Source organism: Ictidomys tridecemlineatus, chromosome 8 (assembly GCF_052094955.1).
Source record: "Ictidomys tridecemlineatus isolate mIctTri1 chromosome 8, mIctTri1.hap1, whole genome shotgun sequence".
Lineage (NCBI taxonomy): Eukaryota > Metazoa > Chordata > Mammalia > Rodentia > Sciuridae > Ictidomys > Ictidomys tridecemlineatus.
In genome coordinates this window covers 113,279,186-113,303,867 of record NC_135484.1, presented here as the reverse complement: position 1 = coordinate 113,303,867, position 24,682 = coordinate 113,279,186, and the positions used below count along the sequence as shown (strand labels likewise).

Here is a 24,682-nt window from a genome sequence, read left to right as displayed (position 1 = left end):
CCTATTTGTGAAAAGGGAGGCATAATAGGATCTAGTCATAGGACTGTGGGGGTTCAATGAATTAATATTGGGCATTAGTGAGTTTTCAACGTTTTGTTATCATACTGCGTTCCCCTTGAGGATCCTTCCTCCTCCTTTAAAATCCCTCCTTTAGTTACTTCTATGTTCACAGGTCACTGGAAATGAGGATGAGACGTTTGATGGGGGAATTGCGGCAAGGGACACAGATCCCGGGTCAAGGAGATTTGAGGCGGCAGTAGTGGAGGGGTTGGTTGGGCTGAGTGGGTGATGGATGGTGGAGAAGCGCCAGGCTCGGAAGGTGGTCTGGTGGGTGGGGGAGACTCACACTGCACGTTCAGCTGCACCTGGGCCTCGCGAGGGCGCACGTTGAAGCCATTGTAGCGAGCAGTCTGGCAGCGGTAGGTCCCGCTCATGTCCCGGCTCACGCGCTCCAGCCGCAGCTTCCCATCGGCGGTCTCCTCCAGGGGCAGCCCCGAGGGCAGCAGGGCAGCCTCCTTGTCCACGCGGGACCAGAGCACGGGCGGCCGGGGCTTGCCTCGCACCTCGCATTGGAGCTCCGCGGGGGAGCCCTCGCGCACGGTCACCACCGCCCTGCCCTTGGGCACGCTGATGGTGGGCGGCACTGCAGGAGGAGCAGGGGACAGCAGGCAGGAAGTTAGGGCTGGGCCCAGGCCTCAGGCTCTCCTCCCTCTTAGGTGCTTCCTTCCCCTACCCCAGATTCCCCTGGGACCTTCAGAACCCCCAAAGCAAAACCCACCCTCCCTGACAGTAAGTACCACCTCCTTCCTACATCTCTACATCAGGGTCCCCCTATTCCAAGAGACCTGGAGTCCGCCTGGCCTGTTTCTTCTTCTCCAACACAACTAAGTTCTGGGGATTCCACCTTTTGTGCATTTCTAAATCTCTCCTCTCTCAAGTCCCTCTCTCCTAACCCTGGCCCTGCCTCAGTTAAAACCTTTATCTTTTCTCCTCTGGAGTATTATTACAGCCTCTAGTCCCCCTACCTTTTCTTCCAGAGTAATAAATGCCTTTAGCAGGCCACACAGCCATGAGTAGCTGTAGCCACATAACTTAATTCTGGCCAATGGATGATGAGGGAAAATAAAGGTCTTTTTAAAATGAAGAGACTGTGCCATTCCAAGACAAGGTGACCCATGCTAAGGATGATGGAACAGCAAGGTAGATGGAACCCGGGGCCCTGCACAAAGGCACACTGCTCCACAGCAGATATCTGCCTGAGGAATCGATGCACACCTACATTGTCCAAGGCACCTGTTTTTGTTTGTTTGTTTTTTTTTTGTGTGTGTGTGTGTGTGTGTGTGTGTTTTGGTAGTGGTGGTGGTGCTGCTGGGGATCAAACCCAGAGCCTGAGTGGGCTGGGCAAGGTTCTAGCACTGAGCTACCCCGCAGCCCCTAAGCCACCATTAATTAGAATTCTGTTATTCACAGCTGAATCTAATCCAACCCAACACATGGCACAAATGAAGAGTCTTTTGAAGACTTCCCTGGGTCCCATCCCATAAACCACATCAAACAAATTAAAATGCACCCATGCATTTTATCATGAAAACTTAAGTATTTAACATTAAATAGAATTAAATGGCAAATTAGTATTTGTAAATAACTCTACCAGGCAAGCTAAGGTCCAGATATCTATAAACATCATTTATATCTTATAAACATTGAGACATTTATTGCCTTTATTTTTGCAGTTTTTCTCTTTGTATTTTGAAGCCAGTTCATTTATTTTTTTTCCAGGTCTAAATCATTTCCAAGGACTCTTAAAAATCTGCCATGCCCTAGGCACCAGATCTATAAGCCAAATGGAGAAACAGCCCTGGGCCCCTTGCTGACTTGTAAAACATCCCAGCTCCCAACCCTCTCCATCCGCACCGGCTAAAGAGCTGCTCTCCCTGTCCGGGCAGCCACCTCAGAGCTCAAACCCCTCAGCGCTGCAAACAAGGCCTAGGCTCCGGCCCCTGCTGCCCGTACAGGATTCACTTGTAAGAAACACTCCCCGGACACAGCAAATCTCCTGCAATTGGGGAACACCCCCGTTCTGTCTGGGCTTGTCCCCCTGCCTGGCAAATCCCAACGTATCTTCCAAGGCTCACAGGGAGGACTCCTCCTCTGAGAAGCTTCCTCCGACTTCCCCAGGCAGCCTGGTACAGCTTCTCAGTGCCCCCAGATTGACCCACAGACACCTCCTTCACCTCCACGTCTCAATTCCAGAATTTTCCCTGCCATTTCCTGCCTTGCTAACTGCCTCCCCAACATGCCTCTCCCCGCTTGGCCAGGCAGAGAGCTCCGAGGAGGAAGCTGTGACATTCACTTCTGGATCCCCAGCTTCTCAAGGAGACCTGGCACAGAGCGGTCCGTGCACTGATCTGCAGCATCTGTGGGCTCTGGGGGAGAAGCCTTTCCTGACCTCTCCAGGATCACTGGGTCTCCCCTTGTAGAGATGTCAGGAAGGGTCGGGCCTCTGGTCTAATCTCTCACTGAGAGAAACTGAGGTCAGAGTTAAAGAGCCCAAGGAGGAGAGACTCCTAACAAGGAGAGTCCTCACTTCTGCATCTGGTCGCGTGAATAGCTGCCCAAAGCCAGCCTGCTCCCCCATACAAGGTGCCTGGAATAGAGACATTCTGGGGGGTCTCAAGAGCTCCCTTCCAACGGCCTGTTGTTCTCAGTGCAGACCCTGAAGCCAGGCTGCCTGGCTCTGCCCGCTCCACCACTGACTGTAGTATAACCTTAACTAAGTTTCTCCAACTTTCTGAGCCTAAGTTTCTCCAACTGTAAAAATGATAAGATAAACTACTAAGGAGAGATTAGACCACTAGGTAAATCACAAAGTGAACAAGAAAAACATAAAATCATCAGAACACACAGTAAAGAGTAAATGTCAGCCATTTTCATTTCATTATTATTTATTACTGTTGTTCTAGCAAGAAAGACCCCAATCCTTCCCATGACTGTTATGAGCTGAATTGTGCTCCCCCTACCAAATTTATCTGTTAAAGTAAAACAAAACAAAACAAAACAGTACTGCCTCAGAATGTGTGTATACTTGGGAGGGGGATAGGAGAAGTAATCCTAGTTACATGAAGTCAGAAGGGTGCTCCCACATCCAGGACTAGTGTCCAACATTAGGACATAGACATGCACAGAAGAAAGACCCTGTGAAGACAGAGGGAGATGGTGGCCATCTACAAGCCAAGAAGAGAAGCCTCAGAGGAAACCAGCCCTGCTGATACCTTGATCTCAGACTTATCCTCTAGAACCATGAAAAATACATTTCAGCTACTGAAGCTGCCATCTATGGTACTATGCTATGGCAATTTAAGCAAGCTAACCCAGCTACAAGACTGGACATAATACTGGACATAATCTAACCTTGCTGACCTCTCCCAGTTCATCTCACTCCATTCTCCCAGCCACACACCCCCTCCCTTCAGTTCTCCAGATACCTCAGTGCCTTTGCACATGCTGATTCCTTGGGGCTGGCATTGCTGTTTTCTAAACTTCCCTTGCTGTCCTTTGCCTAGTAAAATCCTGACCCTCTCTCAAATATCCCATCCCAGTAAACTCCCTAGACTCTTATGTATCACAGTTTGCAATGATCTATTTATTTATGAGGCTATCTGAAAAATGTTTGCCTTCCTATGAAGCTCAATGAGGACAAAGCCTATTCCTCCCACCCACTGTACTCCAGGGCCTAGCCCAGTGCCTGGCATATAACAAGGACTTCATAAAGTGTGCAGCATGAACAGATGGCACTCGGCTCACTTTCCCAAGCTACGGCCTCCACCTCCCCATCCTGGGCCTCTCCGGCTCCCCCGATGCCCCTCCAGCTTCCCACCTGTCTCAGAGGAGATGTTGACCTCCACGCTGAGGTCGGGCACCGGCGCCCCGGGGAAGGAGGCCATGCACAGGTAGGTGCCGTAGTCGCTGAAGTGCAGGTCGATGAGCTCCAGGCTGCTGGTGACGGCAGGCAACTCGGGGTCATTGCGGGTCACCAGCAGCCTCTTGGACATGCGTGCTGGCTTGCCGTTCTTGAACCACTGGTAGGTCACCTTCTCCTGGGGCACTGCATCCACGTGGCAGGACAGCTTCAGGTCCTGTCCCAGCTGGATGTTCTCGCTCTCCTTGATCACGTCGGGGGTGATCTGGAAGGTGGCGTTCTTCATGGCTGCAGGGGGGCGGGAGGGAAGGTGACGGGGCCTGGCCCAGAGCCGGGGTCCCACCCCCACCCAACCCGGCTTTCCCCGAAACAGGTCCTCGTGGAGGTTGGGGGCTGCAACCCACCCCCAGGAGAGGCCATTGCTTTTCTCTGCTCGGAAGCTGTTCTGCTCACTCGGTGGCTTCCAATAGTCTGTAAAGCTCCCTGCAGGACAGCGAGTCTGGTAACCCGACAGCCACTGCCGATGGACGCGCTCCCAGCGAGGGGCACTGTCCTAGGCACTTCATAGAGGTTCACTCATTCAACCCATCCCACAGTCTTGTGGGGGCTGCTTTATTGTCCCCATTTCACAAAGATGGGGTTTAGGCAGTTTAGCTAACTGGACCACTACACGGCTGTATTTTTAATTTTTCATTAAATCCTTTTCTCTCTGTTTTTTTTTTTTATTATTGTTTTATTTTTGGGTACTAGGGATTGACCTCAGGAACACTTGACCACTGAGCCACATCCCCAGCCCTTTTTGTATTTTATTTAGGAACAGGGTCTTACTGAGTTGCTCAGGGCCTCACTAAGTTGCCGAGGCTGGCTTTGAACTTGAGATCCTCCTGCCTTGGCCTCCCTAGCTGCTGGGATTCCAAGGGTGCACCACCCCATCCAGCTAGTTTTGTATTAAGTCTTGAATATGCAAAATCCCAACCTGGAAGGCAGCACCTTGTACTCGTGTTTCCATCTAAAGAGTAGAACTTAGGGAAATGGAAGGGCAATTAATTTGTACATTTTTTTCCCCTTTTGTGCTGGTTGACTCTCTGCAACAACTCTGTGTGATTTTATAATAAAAGATCAAAACAATCATCTTCCATGCAATTACATTAAAATACAGAGCCAGTACAACAGTCACAAATCAGGACTGGCCCGGGCAAAACAAGCAACAGAGTCACCCTGAGACGCAATCATAGTGCCAATGTAAATTGAGATCTCACCAACTCAGGTTTTAAAGTCCAAATGGAATCAGGTGGAGGAAAATAATCTTCTGATAGGAAAAGTTCCATCAAAGGAAAAAGTAGTCATCAGCCACTATTTTTTGTTGTTGTTGTTGTTTTGGAGACAGGGTTTCACTAAATTGCTGAGGCTGGCCTTGAACTTGTGATCCTCTTGCCTCAGTCTCCTTTGTCGTTAAGATTACAGGTACATGCTACCACATCCACCTATTTCTTTCTCAATCTGACTAAGTGCAAGTACAGAGAGAGCTAACTTCTTTCTGTGAGGATAGTCAGAAACCTAACTGGTCAGTGAGACACGAACAGAGCCCATGTCATCAGACTCTCAACGAAATTTGGTAGCAGTTGTACTTTGGCTAAAGAGCTAAGAATAAGGCCAGGCGAGGTGACCCATGCCTGTAATCCCTATACTCCTCAGCACAGGAAGCTGAGGCAGGAGGATCACAAGTTCAAAGCCAGCCTCAGCAAGAGCAAGGTGCTAAGCACCTCAGTGAGACCCTGTCTCTAAATAAAATGCAAAATAGGGCTGGGGATGTGGCCTAGTGGTCGAGCACCCCTGAGTTCAATCCCTGGCACCCACCAAAAAAAAAAAAAGAACTAGGAACAAGCCTGGATCTTAAAAACAAAACCACCTAAAGCTGTACAAGTAGAAGAATTTGAAGTTTCTCCTCAAATCAGAATAGCAAAAGCGAGACCATGGTGAACAGTCATTGGTGAAACTACTGAGGCCGAGGGTTAGGGAGGAAAGGTCTGTGCTTCCTGAGACTGCGCTCCAATTTTTGTATCATTTTCACCCTCAGTAATTATCTTCAGAGTCACAGAAATGATTTGCTATTAAGGATTTGCATATAAAGCATGTGGAAATGTGTGTTATTTTCACTTAAATCCAGTTAATCATGTAGAAACCACTGTAAAGGGAGGAAGCCAGGAAATTTCTGGAGTGTCCATAGTTAGCTTTTTGCAGCATCCACACCCCAATCTAAACAAACCAACTGTAGGTGACCAATACCAGCCCATGCACCTTCTTGGATTGCTGAGATTGTACCTGGCAAACGCATGGGTATTCTAACTAAAGGACCAATGTTAGTCCTTCTGCCATCTGCTGGCAGATGACTGAATTGCAGGGAAATCGAAGCCCTTGGGAAGCGACTCCCCTTGCCCAGTTCACTGGTAGCTCCTGGAGGACAGGGGCCCTGTCTGCCTCACAGTCTCCCTCCCACCCCTCCTGAGGCCACGTACATCGCACCAGCAGGTTGACGGTCTTCTTGGCAGGGTTGCCCACGTTGTTGGTGGCTGTGCAGTTGTAGTAGCCGGAGTCCCGGGCCTGCGCTGACGGGATGCTGAGGGTGCCACCCTGGGCCAGAGCACCCAGGGGCAGTGGGCCAGGCCCGTGGGACCACTGCAGCTGGGGCAGGGGGTCCCCGCCTGTCAGCAGACACTGCACCGTCACGTTCTCCCCAGGGTTCACCACCAGAGTTTCGTTCACAGACAACTTGAGGGCTGGCGGTGCTAAGGGGACAGGAGGTGGGGTCTTAGGGGACCGCGGTGACTAGGGGAGGATGAGATGAAGGGGCTGGGGAAACCTGGGCGGGGGGTGGGGGGAAATGAGAGGGGAGACGGGAGCAGGCAGAGGGGACGGGACTGGATGCGGTGGGGGGCACTGTCTCCTGGCTGGGGACTTGGCCCAGGCGGGCAAGGGGCGTGGGCCGGGAAGCGCCTGTACCCGTGGTGTTGGTGAGCCGGAAGGTGATGGCCTTGTCTGGGATGCCACACACGTTACGTACAGACACCTGGCAGGTGTAGCTGGCATAGTCCTGGGGCCGCAGGTTCTTCAGCTTCAGGACCTTGGTCTCCCCCTGGGCAGCAGTGAACCGCTGGCGTGAGGATCCTGCTTGGCTCTCCAGGGACCCCCACCCTCCTGGACCCAGCCCACAGGCAGCAGCAAATTCCTCTCCAAATCCCCACTTTCCCAGTCCCCACCCACACACTCAGCCCAGGGACCCCGAGCCTGGGTGGGGCTGCTCTCCCTGCCCCCAGCAACGCCTCTGCACCGGCCCTTCTGGCTCTGAGGCTGCGCTGGCACACCCTGGCCAGGACCTCAGTTTTCCTATTCTGGGAAATGGAGGGGTGGGGCCAGCGTCCTGTTCCCTCTCACAACCCACATGGGGCTGGCCCGCAGGCCACGCGGAGGGCTCTGAAAGCTACCTCCAAAAGCCCTCCCTAGCAGGACGGCCTCAGCACCACCTCCTGGGACCCCAGAGGGCCCTTGGGAGACATCTCCCTGCCCCCAACGCCTTCAGCACCCGCCATGGGTTTCTGATACTGTCAGTGGGCGGCAGGCAGGAGCTAGCCTGTCCCTCTGGGACCTTCTAACTGGCATTTCTGGAGAGCATGTGGCCTTGGAGGGACCCCTGTCCTCACTGCTCCCTGACCTTTCTGCTCTGACTCCACCAGCCCCGGGCTGTCGCGCTACAATCAGCATCCGCGCTTCTGACCCAGGAAGCGAGCTAGGGAGGCCAGGCCACCCGGAGAAGTCCACATCAGGGGGCCTCAGCCTCTCCTTGGGGGCTGAGGGGGAGGAGTGTGGGCTGAGCCAGCGTCCCTCCTGACCTGGGTGTAGAGGGGCTCATAGATGTCCACCCCGTTGTCCTGGCTGTGGGACAGGGTGTCCGAGCCCCGCTTCCAGATGAAGCGGGCGGGCGGGTTGGAGTTGACCGTGCAGCGCAGGAACACCGTCTTCTCCTGGTAGAAGTTGCCTCGCACGTCACTCACGGTCTGATGCACCGTCAGCACTGGCTCGTCCAGGTCTGCAGCACACAGTCCCCAGGAGTCAGGAAGGAATGTCCCCAAGGTGGGCGGCTCAGCTTTCTCTGAGAAGCTCCTTTGCTGGAAGCTCAAAGGATGCTTCCAGAAAGCCAGGTGCTCCCCTCAGCCCTTTAAGCTTGACCCACCAATTAGAGGCAGGGGACTGGGGCTGATGGCTTCCCAGACTCCTCCCAGCTGCTCCTCCTCAGGGACCAGCATGTGGGTCAAGACACCCATCCAGACCCATGCCCGCCCACCATGGGATAGAGGAAGGAGCTACGGACCAGAAATTAGGGAACCCTGGTTCGACTCCCTGTTCGGCTGTGAATTTATAGTGAAACCCGCCAAAGTCCCCTCTCTCTGGGCCTCGGTTTCCTCACTGGTGAATTCGACTCGCCTGGTGGCTTTCCACCCTGGTGCACAACAGACCCACAGGGAGGGCTTCTTCCTAATCCTGGCCCCCGGCCCTGCTCAGTGATGGTGTCAGAACAGCGATTGCCTCTGGGGACATTGCTGGCTGGGAGAGGGAACTTTCTAGGCTCCTGAAAATGCTCTACATCTTGAAATGGAGAGTGTTTGCACATACACGTGCTACATGACAAGGGATTGAACTGATAACTTAAGATCAGTGCATTCTATTAGATGTAGATTAATGCTCTAAATAAGTTTTTTTTTTAATCCTGATGTCATGCCACATTTTTTAACACTTCTATCAGAACCTCTGGAAGTATTTTTTTTAAAGATGCCTGAAAGAGCCCCATGTCCAGCCAGGGTTGTTGACTGGGTCAGTGTGTGGGTGGGTGCAGGGTCTTACAGGTATTTGGGGAGCCTCGGCTGGCCCTGGGGCAGAATCAGAGACGTGAGATACGGTGGGAAAAGCACCGGATCACGGGCGAGGGCCCTGGGTTCTCCATTCAGATAGACATGGTCCTACTCTATGCCCGTAGCACATCACGTGCCTTGGGTACCTCAGTTTTCTCAGCCGTGGAAGGGGTATAATTCAGCCTGTCCTGCCCACTTTGCAGGGATGTTGCAAAACTCATATGGGATGACAGAAAGGCAAGTGTAAAAGGTATAGGGACACACGGGGCAGAGGGACAACAGAGACAACTCTAGTCCCCAAGACAGAAAGTCTCTACCACCTCCCCCCACTGAGGTGCCACTTCTCCATCCTGTCCCCTTCCCCACCTGGCCCAGGGTGGGGCGGCCAGGGCGCAGGGAGCCGAGGACCTATACTCACACTGCACGTCCACGCGGATGGACTTGATGGCCGGCACGCCCACGCCGTTCTCCGCCTTGCAGTAGTAGCGACCACCCTGCGTGCGCGCGATGCGCTCGATGCGCAGGGTCTCGTTGAACACCGACGTCTCCTGGAACTTGTCGGACGCGCTGCCCGCGGTCTTGGTCCACCGCACCTGGATGAGGCGGATCGGGCAGTCAGACCCAGCAGTGAGGCGGGGGCTGGGACCGAACACCCTGCAACAGTGACCTCTTCGAGCCCTGCTGTTGGCACAGTCGCACTGGAGGCACGTTCAGGGCTAACTCAGTCTGGTGGGAGTGCGCAGGTCGGGCGGGACACCACGGGGTGACGAGCCCTGGGAATCCAGGGTCAGATGAAGGAGGCTTAGGGCAGAGGCAAGGTGCTGTGGACCATGTGGACCACGTGGATTTGTGGCTGTTGCTACCGTCTCCTGCCTTTCCTTCCTCATCTGTAAAATGGGGAATATTATCCCTTCCTGGGGTTACTGGGAGGATTAAATGAATACATACTTTATGCCTGCAAGTCTAAGAATTTGATCAAAATTTCTGTATTATTCCACTTACTGGCTTAGTGACCCCCTGTAGGTAGCTCCTCTTTCAGCCTCAGATTTCTGTGTGCAAAGGGTCCATGGGGGACTGTCTCTAAGGTCCTCCTGGTATTCCCCCCTTCAGTAGCCCCCTCCCACTTTGTACGAGCTGGGTGACCAATAGGATACAGATGAGGTTGAAAAGTCTGATTTCCATCTTGGTCAGCTCTGGAGAAAGCCGGCTCTGCTGTCACTAAGGAGAGGCCTGCTTGGGCAGGAGCTGAAGCCTCCAGCTCCTGTGAGTCAGCTTGTAAGTGGAGTCCCCAGCACGGCCACCCACGCATGACTGCAGCCCTGGATGACACCACACTGCAGCCATCGAGAGACCCGAGAGACCCTGTGCCAGAACCAGCCCACTCAGCTGCTCCTGGATTCCTGCCCCATAGGGACCCTGTGACCATGTTGTGTTAAGCCCCTGAATTTCAGAGTGTTATGCAACAATAACTAATAGCATAATGCCCACTTTGCGAAGGCATGATGAGGTTTAGAAAGTACACAGAACAACTCAACACGGTATCCAGCCTACATGAGTCACTCAGCACATTTCTCTTATTAATATTGCCATAGATTATGGGAAAATATCAATAATCGAATGAGCTACCCCCTTAAGGTGCCGGAGGTTTAGCAAAGACTGGTCAGTTCCAGATAATTAAGTCTAAGGATGGGGAGGGGAGCGTGGAAGTCTTGAATCTGGGGAGGATTAATTATTATGGAGGAAGGTGAGGACCCCAACCCTGGTGACTAGGTCAGGCCACAGTTCGACAGAGGCCGAGGAGAAGGGGGAAAGGGTGGCCTTCATCACAGGGAGCAGCATTTCCTGTTCCCACCCCAACCCCCATGGACCTAGAGGTTCTAAAACCTGGGGGGACTCTAAGGAAACCCATACTTAGATCAGAGGGCGCTTTGAAGAGAGAACCTTTCTCCTATTTTTGGACCTGGTGATTTTCCAAGGTGGGTTTGATTTACATACTGCTCACGACTTGGTTTGATCTCACCGTCTGCAGTCTCCTACCTTTCTTCAGTTCTCCAAAATTCTCAGCTTTGGTTTCCTCCTCTCTTGATTCTCCATTCTCCTTCCACAACACCTAAATTTATTTCGTAGCTTCTCCTCCTATCCTCCAGGTCTTTTTACTTCTTTTTCACATTTTCTCTTTGTCTTCCCCACACTACATTATGACTTATTTCCTCAGATCTATCATACAATTCCCTAATTTTCTCTTTAACTATCTCTAGGGCATGGAGGCCATTTTTTTTTTGAAAGACTACATTATTTTTATTTCTAGGGTCTCTATTTGACTTTTATTCCTATCTAACTGAAGAGGTTTTTTTTTTAAATCTCCTATCTTATAAATTCTATTTCTTCCACCCTATCTCCCAATATTTTAAACATATTTGTTTTGAAGATCTTTGGGGATTGCTCCTTTTTCTTCTAGTTACTCAGATATAAATTGTTCTATTTGCTAGGTCTGTGACCTGGCTTTCCAGATCATAGTACTACATTTTAAATATGCTTTAAATTTCGACTGCACAGGCTTGAATTCAATGGGATCATCCTCCATAGATGGGGCCGTCTGGCCTGTCTGAGGGTAGTTTTATGGTTGCCAGTGTCCACGAAGAGGGATTCCTGATGCCAGCCAGTTTCTACGTCAGTTTCTTCACCATGAGGATAGTGTAGGACACGGACAGGTCTAGGGATGCCCTTCCTCAGAGTTGGTTCTGTTTGTGCCAACACCCCAAAGTAGAGAGTCGATTCCCGCTGGTGATTCTGGGCTGAGACAGCTCTTCTGTCCCCATTCATAGGTGGTACCACTTTACTGAGCTCTATAAAGTAGAGTCCAGTTCCGGCCTCCAGCCATGGTGGACCTGCGGCCTCAACCCCCACCCCTCGTGTGTATTAATGTATCTGGTGGCGCCGTCGCCGTCTCTCCACAGACCAGGCCTGTCCACCGCTGCTCCCTGTCATGGCCATGGGGTCCCTCTCTATTTCTGACTCCCAGATGGTCCCCTGTGAGGACTTCCAAGCCCACACCACCCTCCACCCTGACCACAAAGTGGGCCATGAGACATGTTCTAATGGATGCTCCATTAGAACAGAAGCTACAGCCGCGTCCTCACCTCCTGGAGGTGGAACCCGGCAGGTGCTCCATGAGTATCTGTTGCAATTAAATGAGCAAAAAATAAAGAGGAGGCATTTCAGGGGAGGTCAGCAGGGGGGCAGAGGCGGTCATGCGGGGGAAGGATGGGAAGGCAGGTCGGGCAGGAGCACAGGTGTGACAAGGACAGAGGTGGGGACCGGAGGGTAGAAAGTCTGGAGTTCCACCCCTCGGAGCTTGAGCCGCTCTGGTGAGTATCAACGGGGACCTTGGAAGGTCACTGAGCAGGGGGCGACATGGGTGGCAGGTTTGGGGGTGATCGCTCCAGGAGCAGAGTGTAGGAATGTCTTGGGGGAGAAAGGCCAGAGGCTGGGAGGTCAGGGGACAGTCCCCTGCGGGGGTCCAGGCGGCAGGACTGAAGACCTGTCTTAGAGAGGTGATGAGGAAGGGGGAGGATGAGGAAGGGGGAGGGACCCCTGGCAGGGCCATAGAAACAAAAGACTTGGAATCTGGATAGATACAGGAGTGAGGGGGACAGAGTCAAAATGAGCCCCAGGTGATAATGTCCATCAAAGAGCAAAACCACCCATGAAAACAGAAAAACAGCCCAGCACCGTGGTGCACCCCTGTAATCCCAGCAGCTCCGGAGGCTGAGACAGGAGGATCTCGAGTTCAAGGCCAGCCTCAGCAATTTATCGAGGCCCTGATCAACTCAGCAAGACCCTGTCTCTAAATAAAATATTAAAAAGGGCTGGGATGTGGCTCAGCGGTAAAGAGCCCCTGGGTTCAATCCCTGGAAGGAAAGAAAGAAAGAGAGAGAGAGAGAGAGAGAGAGAGAGAGAGAGAGAGAGAGAGAGAGAGAGAGAGGAAAAAACAGATGCATGGACATGACTCAGACAGGAATGCATGAAGGGACAGGCGGATGGCCGGTGCAGCCTTAGCGAGAGACAGCCCCGGCTCCCCACTCCCAGGCTGTTAGGGAAGGCGTCCCCAACCTAACAGTCACACAAACACCACCCTAAATCCAGTGACATTATTTTCACTTCTAAACAAACCTTTGAGAAGCAGCAAACAGTGATAATAGATTGAGGCTGAAAGAGCCTTCAGGGATTCCTGGTGCATCTGCTTGTCCCAAGGTCAAACCTATTAAAGGCACCGAGTTCCTACAATTACCCAGAAATAAAAGGATTCCATATTCTCTGTCCTCCCTAGGATCAATTGCCACCTCTTGTGCTGCTCTTCAAGGCCACGCAGCTCACCCGCAGACTCCACCCAGCCCCCAGGCCTCCTCCTCCCTCTGCCTCCTCTCAGCCACAGCGGCCAAGCCTCCCTCCTGAACCACACACTTGATCGGTGACAAAATGCATCTGGCATTTCCAGATACTTGTCTTCTGTTCCCTTCTAATTGCTTTGGGTCTTTGAACCTCCAGAGTGGGGAGCTAGCTTGCCAGAAGCCTCCTGAAATAGAGATGATTTTCTGTGTTGCATGTCGCTCCCGGAGCCCCCAACGCAACGGAGGACACGCTGGGAGGAAGCGCGCCAAGCTCCAGAGAACCCTGGCTCTAGATTCAAATTCTCCCTCCAGCCTCGCGGGAGCTGGGTGACCTGGGGAGTTTACCCAACCTCTCTGAGCCTCAATTCCCTTAGCTGGGGCCATTAGAGGCTTCCTCACAGCATGGCCTTGAGGATTCCAAGGGGAAAGGAGCTCACTGGTGCTTGGCACCTGGTCTGCCTCCGACAGCCTGCAAGGTGGGGCTCACCTGGGGCCGGGGGTGTCCCGTGACCAGGCACTGCAGCACGAGGGTGTCCCCCTCCCGGATGGTGTAGACTCGCTCGCTGACGTTGTCCTCCTTCACCACACACGCCTGGCCCGCGTGCACGATCTGGGCCTGGGCTGGAGCTGCAAGAGAGGGTGCAGCAGGTTTAGCTAAGACGCGGAGGCCAGAGGGCCGGAGCTGCCTCCTGAGAGGCCAGGGAGAGGCCAGCCTCCACCTCCTGGGCCATTCCGCAGAGGCCTCCAGGGGACGGGCTGAGGCCACAGCCTGGCCTGGTGGCTTCCCTCATGCCCCATTTCCTCAGCCAATCCCATTCACCCAAACCGAACAGTCCCCACCAGCCCAGCCACCTGGGATCTGCTTTAGAGAGCGTGACCCAGTGACCCAGGACCCTGATGGGTTCCCTCCTGGTTCCTGAGCCTGGGCTCAGCCGCTTCTCCAAGCCACAGGTGCCCAGGCTCTGGGAAGGAGGCAGAGGACTCCCACTTCCCAGCTGCCTGCCCACAGTGGGGAGTGGGAAGAACAGAGGTGGGGACCTAACACGGGCTCGAGGACCACGAGGAGGTACGACAGCACCCAAAAGAAAAAACCTGCACATAAAACGTCACTTCCTCCACGCAGGCTTCCGGGACTGCACCCCAGGCACAACGACAGAGCAGACCGTGGGTGCCTCAGATTCAGGACCCGTGTGCTCAGGCTGCCAGTCTCAGCCACATCTCGAGATCCCCAGCGTGGCAGGCACCCAGTGAGTGTTGGTGGATGAACTTGCAAGGCCACCAGGAGGCAGGAGGGGAGAGGAGGCCCCCTGAGAAGGACACAGAGGCCACATGGGAGAGGCAGCTTGGGGCTTCAGAGACCACGAAGGCTGAGTGCTGGTTGAGTGGACGGAGCCCACACCCTGCATCACCAGGGGAAGCCTCTAGAGACCTCTGGACCTTTGTCCTCTGAAGAGGAGAGGTGCTCCCAACCCTAGGCACCCACAGAGCTGGAGGTGCTTGGAGATGGTAATGGGTCCTGCCGATGCCCCAGCAGGACCGTCCACCATGCCAAGGGGACAGCCGTGAACTAATCACAGAGGCCGTCACAGATGCAGCCTGGCACATGTCGAAGGACGTGGGGCCCCAGCGGGGAGGGACGCAGGCCCTGCTAAACCATGCTGAACCGCAGCAGGCTCTGCTAAGGTGGCGGCGGTGCCCACCCAGAGCCTGAGCATCCAGGTGACCTGCCTGCCTGGAGGACCTGGAGGGATCAATCCCAGGCTGCTCATCAGGAAACAAGCTGTGCGACCTTGGACAACTCAAGCCACCTCTCTGAGCCTGATCCCCCACCTACAGGAGGGAAGTGGACGAGAGGATCTGAGGTCTCTTCCAAATTGCATTTTCTATGAATTTTGGAATTGGCACATAGATCCTATATGAGATACGCACTGGACTCTGGGGACTGAGCCTAACACCGTCACCCTTTGCCAGGAAAACGCATAAACGTCACTATAAGTGGGGAGGTAGCCATCTGTGGCCAAGGTCCCCAGGAAATCTCATCAGGGAACAACCTGCCAAAAGGTGAAGGGCACACGGGTTGCTGGTGAGCCCTGGAGGCCCGTGGTCGCTGCCGGAGCTGGGTGCCTCTCCACAGGAGGACACCACTGGACAGGCTCCTGGGGAAGATGGGCTGCGACCCTGGGCTCTGTGGCCAGCTCATAGCAGGGCGGTGTTGTCGCGACAGAAGCCTCGGTGACAATAAGGGACACTAAAGAGGAGCTGGAGCGCTGGACTGTCCCAGGGCACAGCCAGCAGATGGGGAAGTCGGGACCTGGCCAGGACACACGGGGCCTCTGGTCACCTGACAGGTGGGTGTCCTCGCTACAGATGGGGCCCTAAGTGGGCATCGTGGGGGACACTGTTAAGATGACCCGACTCCCTCTGAGGACAGTAGCTTTTTATTCATTTTTTCTTTTTTGTGGTCCTGGGGATTGAACCCAGGGCCTTGTGTGTGTGAGGCGAGCGCTCTACCAGCTGAGCTATGTCCCAGCCCTGAGGACAGTAACTTTAAGGCTGGGGGTAGAGCCACTTGGGAAGAGATTTGGGCCATCCCTCCACCAGCCAAAGAAGCATGTGCCCCAGGAGCAGCAAGGCCACCCCTGGGGATGTTCCCAGTGGAAATAGCACTTATGACAGCCACACGACGGTACAGGAATATTCATGGCTCTTTACTCATAATACCCGAAACCAGAAGCAACCCATTGGCCATCCAGAACAGTCTGAGTAGCTGGTCCCTGTGGCACACGCCTGTCATCCCAGCAGCTCGGGAGGCTGAGGCAGGAGGATCATGAGTTCAAAGCCAGCCTCAGAAACCAGTAAGGCCCTGAGCAACTCAGCCAGACCCTGTCTCTAAATAAAATACAAAGAAGGGCTGGGGAGGGGGCTCAGTGGTTGCGTGCCCCTGGGTTCAATCCCCAGTGCCAGAAAATAAATAACGAACAGTCTGAGTGTGGGGCTGGGGTTGAGGCTCAGTGTGGAGCGCTTGCCTAGCATGTACTCAATCCTGGGTTTGAACCCCAGCATCACATAAAACTAAATAAACAAAATAAAGGTATTGTTCCATCTACAACTAAGGATGGACACACACACACACACACACACACACATATTTTAAATAGTAGTCTGAGAAAGGATCTCTGGAAGCTTGGTACAATGGACCATCATAAGTGGAAAAAACGAACTTTGGGTAGAGCCGATGTGGCTCCACGGACACCACCCTTTGAAAGAACCCAGACCAGGAGCTCCATCGCGTATCATTTCATTTATTCAAAATCCAAACCAGGAAAACTGATGTTCTGCACGTTGCTGGGGATGGAGCCCAGGGGAGGGGACCCAGGGGAGGGGACCCAGGGGAGGGGACCCAGGGGACGAGCCAGGGAGGCCTCCCACAGTGGGCTGAGCTCTGCCACCCAGCCACACCCTGAGCCGGTGGAACAGTGAGCCCTGGGTGACGGGGTTGAGGGGCCGCCCTGGGTGGGTGGGTAGCCGTGCTGGGGAGGGCACGGGACCTCCTGGGAGAAGGTGGGGTCCGGCCTGGAGTGAAGCTGGTCCTGGGGACGGTGGAGAGACACCAGGTTCCCGCCCTGACATCAGCTGAACCTTGATTCACACACCCCTCCCTTCCCCCCCGCCACTGCCCACGACATTCACCAGGGAGACCCCGGAGACCCCTGGGCACCCGCTTCCCCTTCCCCAGCCAGGAGCCCCCTGGTGCCAAACAGCAGGGCCCTTGGCTGCGCGGGTCTCGGCTGCCCGTCGTCCCCGGGCTCCCTTGGGTGGTCGCCTCCCCCGGCCCCGCTCAGCCCCGGCCTCCCCCAGCCGCAGCCGCACGCCCCGGGGAGCCTCTGCCAACAGCAGCCTCCGATTCAAAAGGCGACGCCCGGGTCGTGAGGCACGGTGACAGGATCCCTCATTCCGTCTGTCAAACAACAAACGCTTCGGGGCCGGGCGTTGCACGCGGCGCTGGGCGCCCAGACGCGGTCGTGAGAAGCACACGGGGACCGTGCTCAAAAGACATCGCTGGAGAGACCCAGGGACGGTTTCAGAGAGCGCGATGACAGCGCTAAAACGGGAGGATGTGGCAAGAAACAGCGGGGAGCCAAGTCTGCTTTAGAAAAGTAGAAGACGCGGAGTTCTGGAGGCGGAGAACCCAGGACTCATTTCCAGCGCTGCGGCCCACTAGCTGGATGACACTGGGCAAGGTCCTTAACCTCTCTGAGCCTCAGCCTCTTCATTTGTAAACTGAGAACAACGCTGGCTTCTCCCAGGGCTGGTGTGAGGGTTTAATGCAATCTGTGTTGAACAATGGGCCAAACAGTCTGTGTCCCTTCCTAAGTGACAGCCCCCAAGGGGGTTAAGAAGGAGCAAGAGATGGGGACAGGAGGCGGCCTGCGGTGGCCTCCTTCCATCCCAGGGTGGAGACGCTCAGAGCGGGCTTTGGACGGTAAGGATGGTTTTGAATACGCTCAAAGTGCATGCTGAGGGCAAGGAGAGCTTCGGAGGGGCTGAAAAGTGGGCAGGGGAGCAGCGAAGCCCTCTCCCGAGCAGCCCCCCTCTTTCACACTTAACGTGTGGCTTTCAGCAAGTTGCTTCTGCCTTAAAGAGTTACCCTAAAACATTCCCTGCTGACCCACTGCAGAAGATTTTCACTGCAAAATAAAGATGTCAAATGTTCTCTCCAGACAGACTCGGCCCACAGAGGATATTGTTAAAGGCTCTGATAAGTCCTGCAGTAAACACACCCCAAGTTTTCCCATTTCTCGGGGGCTGTCAGGAAGAACACAGAAGTAAACTCGTGTGAACTTTCCAGAACAGAGTTGAGACATCATTCTCTGGATGAACCCGAGCTCCCTGCCAGAGCCCGCCTCCCCGGCAGGCCAGTGCCTTGTCTGCCCCAGATGCTGCAGGGCGGCAGGGTCCCGGGGTCTCCCGCACATTCCCAAGCTCCTCCTTCAGGTTTGAGGGGCACAAAGGGCCAGTGATATTGAGTCTCCTCGGCCGAGGAGGAAAGGCCCTGTCCGAGTCACTCACGGTGGCCATAACAGAGCTGAGCTTGAACCCAGGCCTTCCACCTTGAAGCCCGGGGCTCTGCTGACTGCCCCAGTCCCCTGACCCCAGGGAGCTGTTAAAATGCAGATTCCCAGGCCCTGGCTCATGGTGGGTGCCCAGGGTTTGAATCTGGAAGAAGCTCCCCAGGAATCTCAAGGCAGGGTTGGATTTGATCTCTGCCCACACATTGGAGGAGAGAAAATTGAATGGGACTTTGGAACCAGGTATATTCCCCTGCCTCTGGTCTGTGAGACTTTGCTACCCCCGCTCTCCTGAGCTGTGTGGACAAACTTCCACGGAAAGAGAAAAGTGTGTCCCCTACAGCATTCCTTGATAACCCAATGCAGAAGATTTTCACTGCCAAATAAAGATGCTAAATGTTGTTTGCCTATCTGTCTGTCTGTCTGTCTTTCTCTCTCTGCCAGAGAGACTTTATAGTTAAAGGCTCTGATAAATCCTGCAGTAAACACTCCCAAATAACTCAGTTGTATCCATCCAATGAGTCGATCGTGTTCTGGGCGAGGCAGTACAGAACCCGGGTCTGTGTCTAGGTCCTGGCTTCCATCAGATAGTCATTCAACAAACCTGCCAACCCTGCTGCCCAGGTTACAGGGGGCTGTGGCACTCGGGCCCTGTGCCAAGGAGGCGTAGTCTAGAAGAGCTGGATGAGAATGAAACCTATACAGCCCCGATGAAGGGCCGGCTGTGGCTTGGAATGTAGCACGGGCTTGGCCTGCGTAGGTCCTGGGTTCGGTCCCCAGCACCAAAACAAAATAGCCTGCTGAGAGGCAGAGGGGTTCACTGTGAGCCAGAGACCTGGGTTGGTCACCCATACCCCAGCCCCATAATATGACAATGGCCATAACTACTACTGTTTACTGAGCATTTACTCTGTTCCAGCATTGGACTGAGCACTTTGTACCTATTATCCCATTATGGCCCATAACAAGCCTGATATTGATTCCATTTTTCAAAGGAGAAGCTGTGGTTCCGCGAGGTTAAGGAAGCTGTCCTAGGACACCCCCTGGGATGGAGTCCATCTCACTCCCCAACTTCCACACTAACCCACCCCGTGCGTCTGCATGTGCCCAGTGCCCCACCCAATGCTGAGGACAGAGGGCTTAGGGCTCAGGCCACATCTCCACCAGTCCCAGGCAGCATCCACCGTCCCTCCCGGGGACACCTCCTACCCTCCCAGCTCTGGTACGCACATGTCGATCGATCCTTTTATGCGTGTAATGCAAATGGACACTTAATAATTTAGCGGAGTTAACAGTGCTGAAATATTAACAGGCTTTTTCTGTTTTAATTAGCTGCTGCTCAGAGAATGGCGGCCGGGGGCTTGGGAGGAGGCTTTCCCAGGCAGGCGCTGGGCCTGCTCGGGTCTGGGCCTCCTGCCAGGAGCCAGGCTCCAGCCTCTCCTGCGGCCCACGGGCCCTGGATCCTGGGCCCCTGGGGGAAGTTAGCCTGCCCTCCTGGGCTCTCTGCAGAGGGTCACCCTTTGTGCAGCCCAGATGCCCAGAGCTGCCTGCCTGACACGGTTCTGTCTCCTGCCAGGAGTGGGCCAGGGACTTCGCAGGAGCCCTCAGGTCTGGAGAGGCTTCCGGCCTGTGTGTGGAGGGCCCACACCCTCTCCTCCGGACTCGCCCTGTGCAGGTCACCTTGGGGGCAGGAGCAGCCACTTTTGGCCTCTGGTTGGTCACTTTCAGGTGGTCAGACCCATGACCAGGCCACTCTTTGCCTTCCTGCCTTCCCGGGCCTTCAGGGGCTCACACAATCACCTCTTAATCTGCTATTGAGTCATTGATTTGTTCTCTGCCATTTCCTGAGCACCTATTATGCGAAATCTCCTGCGCTCGGTGTTAGAACGCAGAGCTGAGGAGACACAGCCATCCTCCATGAGCAGCCTCCGCCCTCCCCGCTGCAGACCACGCTACCGTCCCCACGTCCCCACGGTGCGACAAGGACTTTTTTTGCTGATCAAACCAAACCCATATGCAGCCGAACTCCCTTTTGGCTGCAAAAAAAAAGAAAAAAAAATCTGTCCGCAACCCAAGTACATGTGTCTCTGACCTCTGGGCACGAGGGCGCTGTCACCGAGCGTGGCAAGCAGCCACAGATGAAAGGATCAGTGAGCAGGCTGCCGCCCGGCGCCATCACCAAGCACAAAAACCAGCGCCGTCAGGGGCCGCCCGCTGCTGCTCGCAGGGCCTGGTTCTGTCTGCAGAGCTGACGGTTGCAGAGCCCGAAGCTTCTGGAAGCAGCCAGCACCTTAACAGCCCTGCTAGGCTGGAAGTGGTGGCCACGCCCACCCCTGGCCTCAGCCGAGGACACCCAGGGACGGAGGTGCTGGGTGAGGCTCAGGATCTCAGAGGGTCCGCCCAGGCTAATCTGCACGCCAGCTTTGGAGCCTGGGTGTCCAGACAGGCCACCAGGAAAGCCCTTAAATGAGGGCTTGGAGGTCCCCTGAGGAAAAGTATAAAGGGACTTTCTCTCTGGCGGGCGGGGGACACCAGGATCAAAACTCTCAATGGGGGGACAATGGCAGCTGTAGGCAGTACAGAGGGGACGCTCACCGGGGAGCGAGTGGAAAGGCAGGTGGAAGGCTGTGCCTGGAAGACGGAGGGCAGCTGGCGGGGTGTGGCGAGGGGGCAGGAGGGAGGACACTGCCTCTTGCTGAAGGGCCCCGGGGCCTTTGGCGAGCTGTTCGATGCCAGACGGGGCAGCCTGCATCGCGCTCTGCTGGGAACGACTCCCAGGCTGCTGCAGGAGTGAACAAGGTGCGGCAGGTGGGGTGCAGGACACTCCGCTGAGCGCCTGGTGGGGCACAGCAAGTTCCAGTCCCACTTCCACTTGATAATAGAGCCCAGGTCCCTTTGGGAACCTGTTCAAAGTCCAACAAGAGGATAGTGTTGGAAACGAAGCCTGCTTTGGAGGGACGCCCGAAGTGTAGAGTTCCCAGAGCCAGAACATGAGGTGGAAATCACTGGAAGAAAAGTTGACAGTGGGACAGAGAGGCCACCACCCATTAGGGCAGGAACCCAGGACCTGAACCCAGGGATGCAGGGCCCATAGACAGGGACACTCCTAAAATTGTCTCGCCTGGGTCCAGGCCACCACCCCAGCAGACCCTCCATCACTGTGTGGCCTCTGGACAAATATAAATCTGAGCCTGTGCAAATACATTAAAATGATAGAATCCGAGGTGGCTGGGCTGGGATGAACCAAGCCCGCGGGAGGCGCGGGACTGCAGGTGATAGGCACTGGTTCAGGGTGCTCCTCCGGGCAGCCATTGCTGTGTGACCTGGGGCAAATCATTTACCCTTTAGTCTGGAGCCTCAGTTTCCTGACTGTAAAATGGGTACAAGAGGGCTCCCTATTGTGTGCTCCACACACTGAGAACGGGGTGCTGATGGGCACAGTGCCAGCTGCCCAGCGCGACTCCAGACCTGCAGACAGAGAGAGGAACAGCCAGGCTCAAACCTCCGGGTGTGTCTGAACCAAGAAGGTCCACCCAGTCCAAAGTGGAGCCTGACAGCCCCATGAGTGACCCTGCCCTAGGACCCCTCAGCCGCAAGGGCACAGCCTGGGCCAGTCCTGGGCCAGGGAGTGAGGGAGCAGTGGCTTTACTGAAGCCAGGAGTCCCTGAAGCCCCTGGCCACAACCCCAAGCCCAGGGCAGCAAAGTGATTGTGCTTAAGCCCAATGGAGTTGAGGCCCAAGCCAGGTTCCAGGCCCAGGCCTCCATGGGGGGACGATGTGGTCTGGGCCCTAGACTGGGGCAAATGTGGGCATGAGGGGACCTCCAGCCCTCGGATAAGAACCAGATGGTGTCAATGTTCACAGCAGCTCAATTCACAACAGCTAAGCTATGGAACCAACCCAGGTGCCCTTCAACAGTGAGTGGATAAAGAAAATGTGGTACATATACACAATGGCCTATTACTCAGCCATCAAGAAGAATGAAATTATGGCATTTGCTGGTAAATGGATGGAACTGGGGACTCTCATGCTAAGTGAAATAAGCCAGTCCCAAAAAACCAAAGGAGAATGACTGGGATGTAACCTTTCTGTGTTTGTATGTGTAACTCCACATCACGTACAGCTACAAGAGTGGGCAGTTACCTCCATGTGTGTATAATGTGTCAACATACATTCAACTGTCCTGTAAATCTAAAAAGAACAAATTTAAGTATTTAAAAAAGAGGAGCAGGATGTTGGTGGGTGGGTGGGAGTCCTTTCTATGCATCGGAGGCTCCACTCTAGCTGTGGACTTGACTAAGCCCCATTTCCCCATATACCATGGAGGCCAATGATAGTAGGCTCACCATGTCCTCTTGGGTGGGAGGACATGTAAGAAAGTGTCCGGTACACCATCCAGTTCTTCTCAGATCAGGTCGTCTCATTAGGTGCTGAAGGACACAGTTGTGGCTTCAGGAAGTGAAAATTAGACATTAAAAAGTGAATCACCACCAGGCACGGTGGCGCACATCTGTCATCCCAGCAGCTCTGAAGGCTGAGACAGGAGGATTTTGAGTTCAAAGCCAGCCTCAGCAACTTAAGGGAGGCCCTAAGCAATTCAGCCAGACCCTGTCTCTAAATTAAATACAAAACAGGGCTGGGGCTGGGGTTCAGTGCTCAGTGGTCGAGTGCCCCTGAGTTCATCCCCAGTGCCAAAAAAAAAAAAGGTAAAAAAAGTGAATCAGCACACTCCCCTGAAACAGTGCAAACATACCATCAACGCCCTGTGGCTGGGCTGGGTGCCAAGCCCGCTCACGCTCCTGGGGGCACCACCCAGCAGCACAAAATGAGGACCGTAAAACAGCCCCATCCCGAGACCTATCAGGCAACGTCACTTTGGGGGATCGGCCCCAAGGCAATAATTTAAAAGAAAAGTCACTCACACCAGGATACTTGCCACCAAGGTATTTAAATGAAAGGGAACTGCCCCTACCCAGATGCCCAGCCGCGGAGGAATGGTGGCCCCAACACCCGTGAAGGGGTGTCCCGTGGCCATTAAAGTGACAGGGCTGAGGACTCGGTCAATGGGCAGAGACATGGTAGGAGATAAAGCCAGCCCTGGGAGCAGAAGGGAGCCCTGCCCACTGCAATGTAAAAATACATGGGCCCCCGGCGGGTGAGGGTGAATGGTCAACATTTGGGGCCCTCAGGTTGATTTTTCCCCGTGAAGTTGTTTAAGTAGATAATAATAACAACATCCACCCTGAAGGCAAAGCGAATCTTGCAGTTGGGACCAGGCGGGGACTTTGACCCAGGATGGAAGAGGACAGCATTTCATGGGGGGTCTCCCCACGGCCAGCGTCACTCCGATCCCCCTGGCCCAGGTGACTATGGGTTCCCAAGCCCAGCTACAGCTCCGGGAAGCACCCCACCAGCTGCGGGGTGGGCCTGGGGGTGCGGCAACCTGGTGGCCTTCTTAAGGCTCCTCTGCAGATGGAGGTCCACGGGTCCCGCGGGGTCCTGCAGGTCAGGCCTTCAACCCAACCCAGGGGCGGCAGGAGGGTAGCTCTGAGGTTTCAAACCCAGGCCGCAGAAACGTCAGACCCCGATTAGCTTTATGCTCCCCTCCATCTGTTGACCGCCAGCAACCGGCCTTCCTGCCCCTGAGTCCCTGAGAGCCACCCCTCACCCCCACACACTAGGGATGAGCATAAATCTGGGACTCGCTCCCCACTCCTCCCCTCCCACACCCCACGTCCTCTTTTCCACCCAGGCCTGTCAGCTTTACCTTCAGGACTGAGCCCCAGTCCCCCTGCTGCAAGGCCACCCTATCTTGGTCACCTCCTGCAGCTCTTGAGAATCCTACCCTGCTTCCTGCCTGGCCTGGTGCCACCTGACCGGCAGAGGCAGAAGGATCCCAACACCAGGTCTGGTCCTCCTCTCCTGGGCACAAAACCGTGCTGTGGCTCCTGTCTGACTTGAAGTCAACACCGACACTTTTTAACTAGCCTGTGTATGTGTGTGTGTGGGCGGGTGCTGGGGTTGCAGCTCAGCGGTAGAGCACACACTTGGCCCATGCAAGGCGCTGGGTTCGATCCTCAGCACCACATAAAAATAAATAAATAAAATAAAGGAATCGCGTCCAATGACAACTAAAAAATAAAATAAATAGCCTGCCCTGCCTCTGCCCTCTGCTGCCCTCCCACTCCAACCACACTGCTCTTTGCCCTCCTTTAAGCAGGCCAAGCCTACCTCAGGGCCTTTGCACCGGCGGCTCTCCTGCCTGGACGTCTCTCCTCCAGCTCTCCAGAGCTTGTCCCCTCTCTTTCTTCTGCCTCCCCTTGACCACCCCACTTCAGACAGTCCACTTGTGCCCACCTCTGTTGTTCTCAATCCCTCCCTGCCCTGGGCGTCCCTAAC

The 24,682-nt window shown here is 54.6% G+C and overlaps 1 protein-coding gene across 4 annotated transcripts in view; it reads right to left on the bottom strand.

Annotated features, from left to right (window-relative positions):
• Positions 1-24,682, bottom strand: part of Mdga1 (MAM domain containing glycosylphosphatidylinositol anchor 1) — a 57,549-nt gene that overhangs the window by 14,723 nt on the left and 18,144 nt on the right. For all 4 annotated transcript variants that reach the window (XR_013425195.1, XM_021721938.3, XM_078020080.1 and 1 more), the window contains exons 2-8: positions 13,702-13,841; positions 9,242-9,416; positions 7,807-8,003; positions 6,920-7,052; positions 6,436-6,705; positions 3,878-4,207; positions 347-643 (exon numbers count right to left, since the gene is read on the bottom strand). Coding sequence is in view for 3 of the 4 variants with exons in the window: in XM_021721938.3 (XP_021577613.1) it covers positions 347-643; positions 3,878-4,207; positions 6,436-6,705; positions 6,920-7,052; positions 7,807-8,003; positions 9,242-9,416; positions 13,702-13,841 (1,542 nt within the window). In the remaining variant the exon portion in view is untranslated. The remainder of the gene's footprint in view (positions 1-346; positions 644-3,877; positions 4,208-6,435; positions 6,706-6,919; positions 7,053-7,806; positions 8,004-9,241; positions 9,417-13,701; positions 13,842-24,682) is intronic.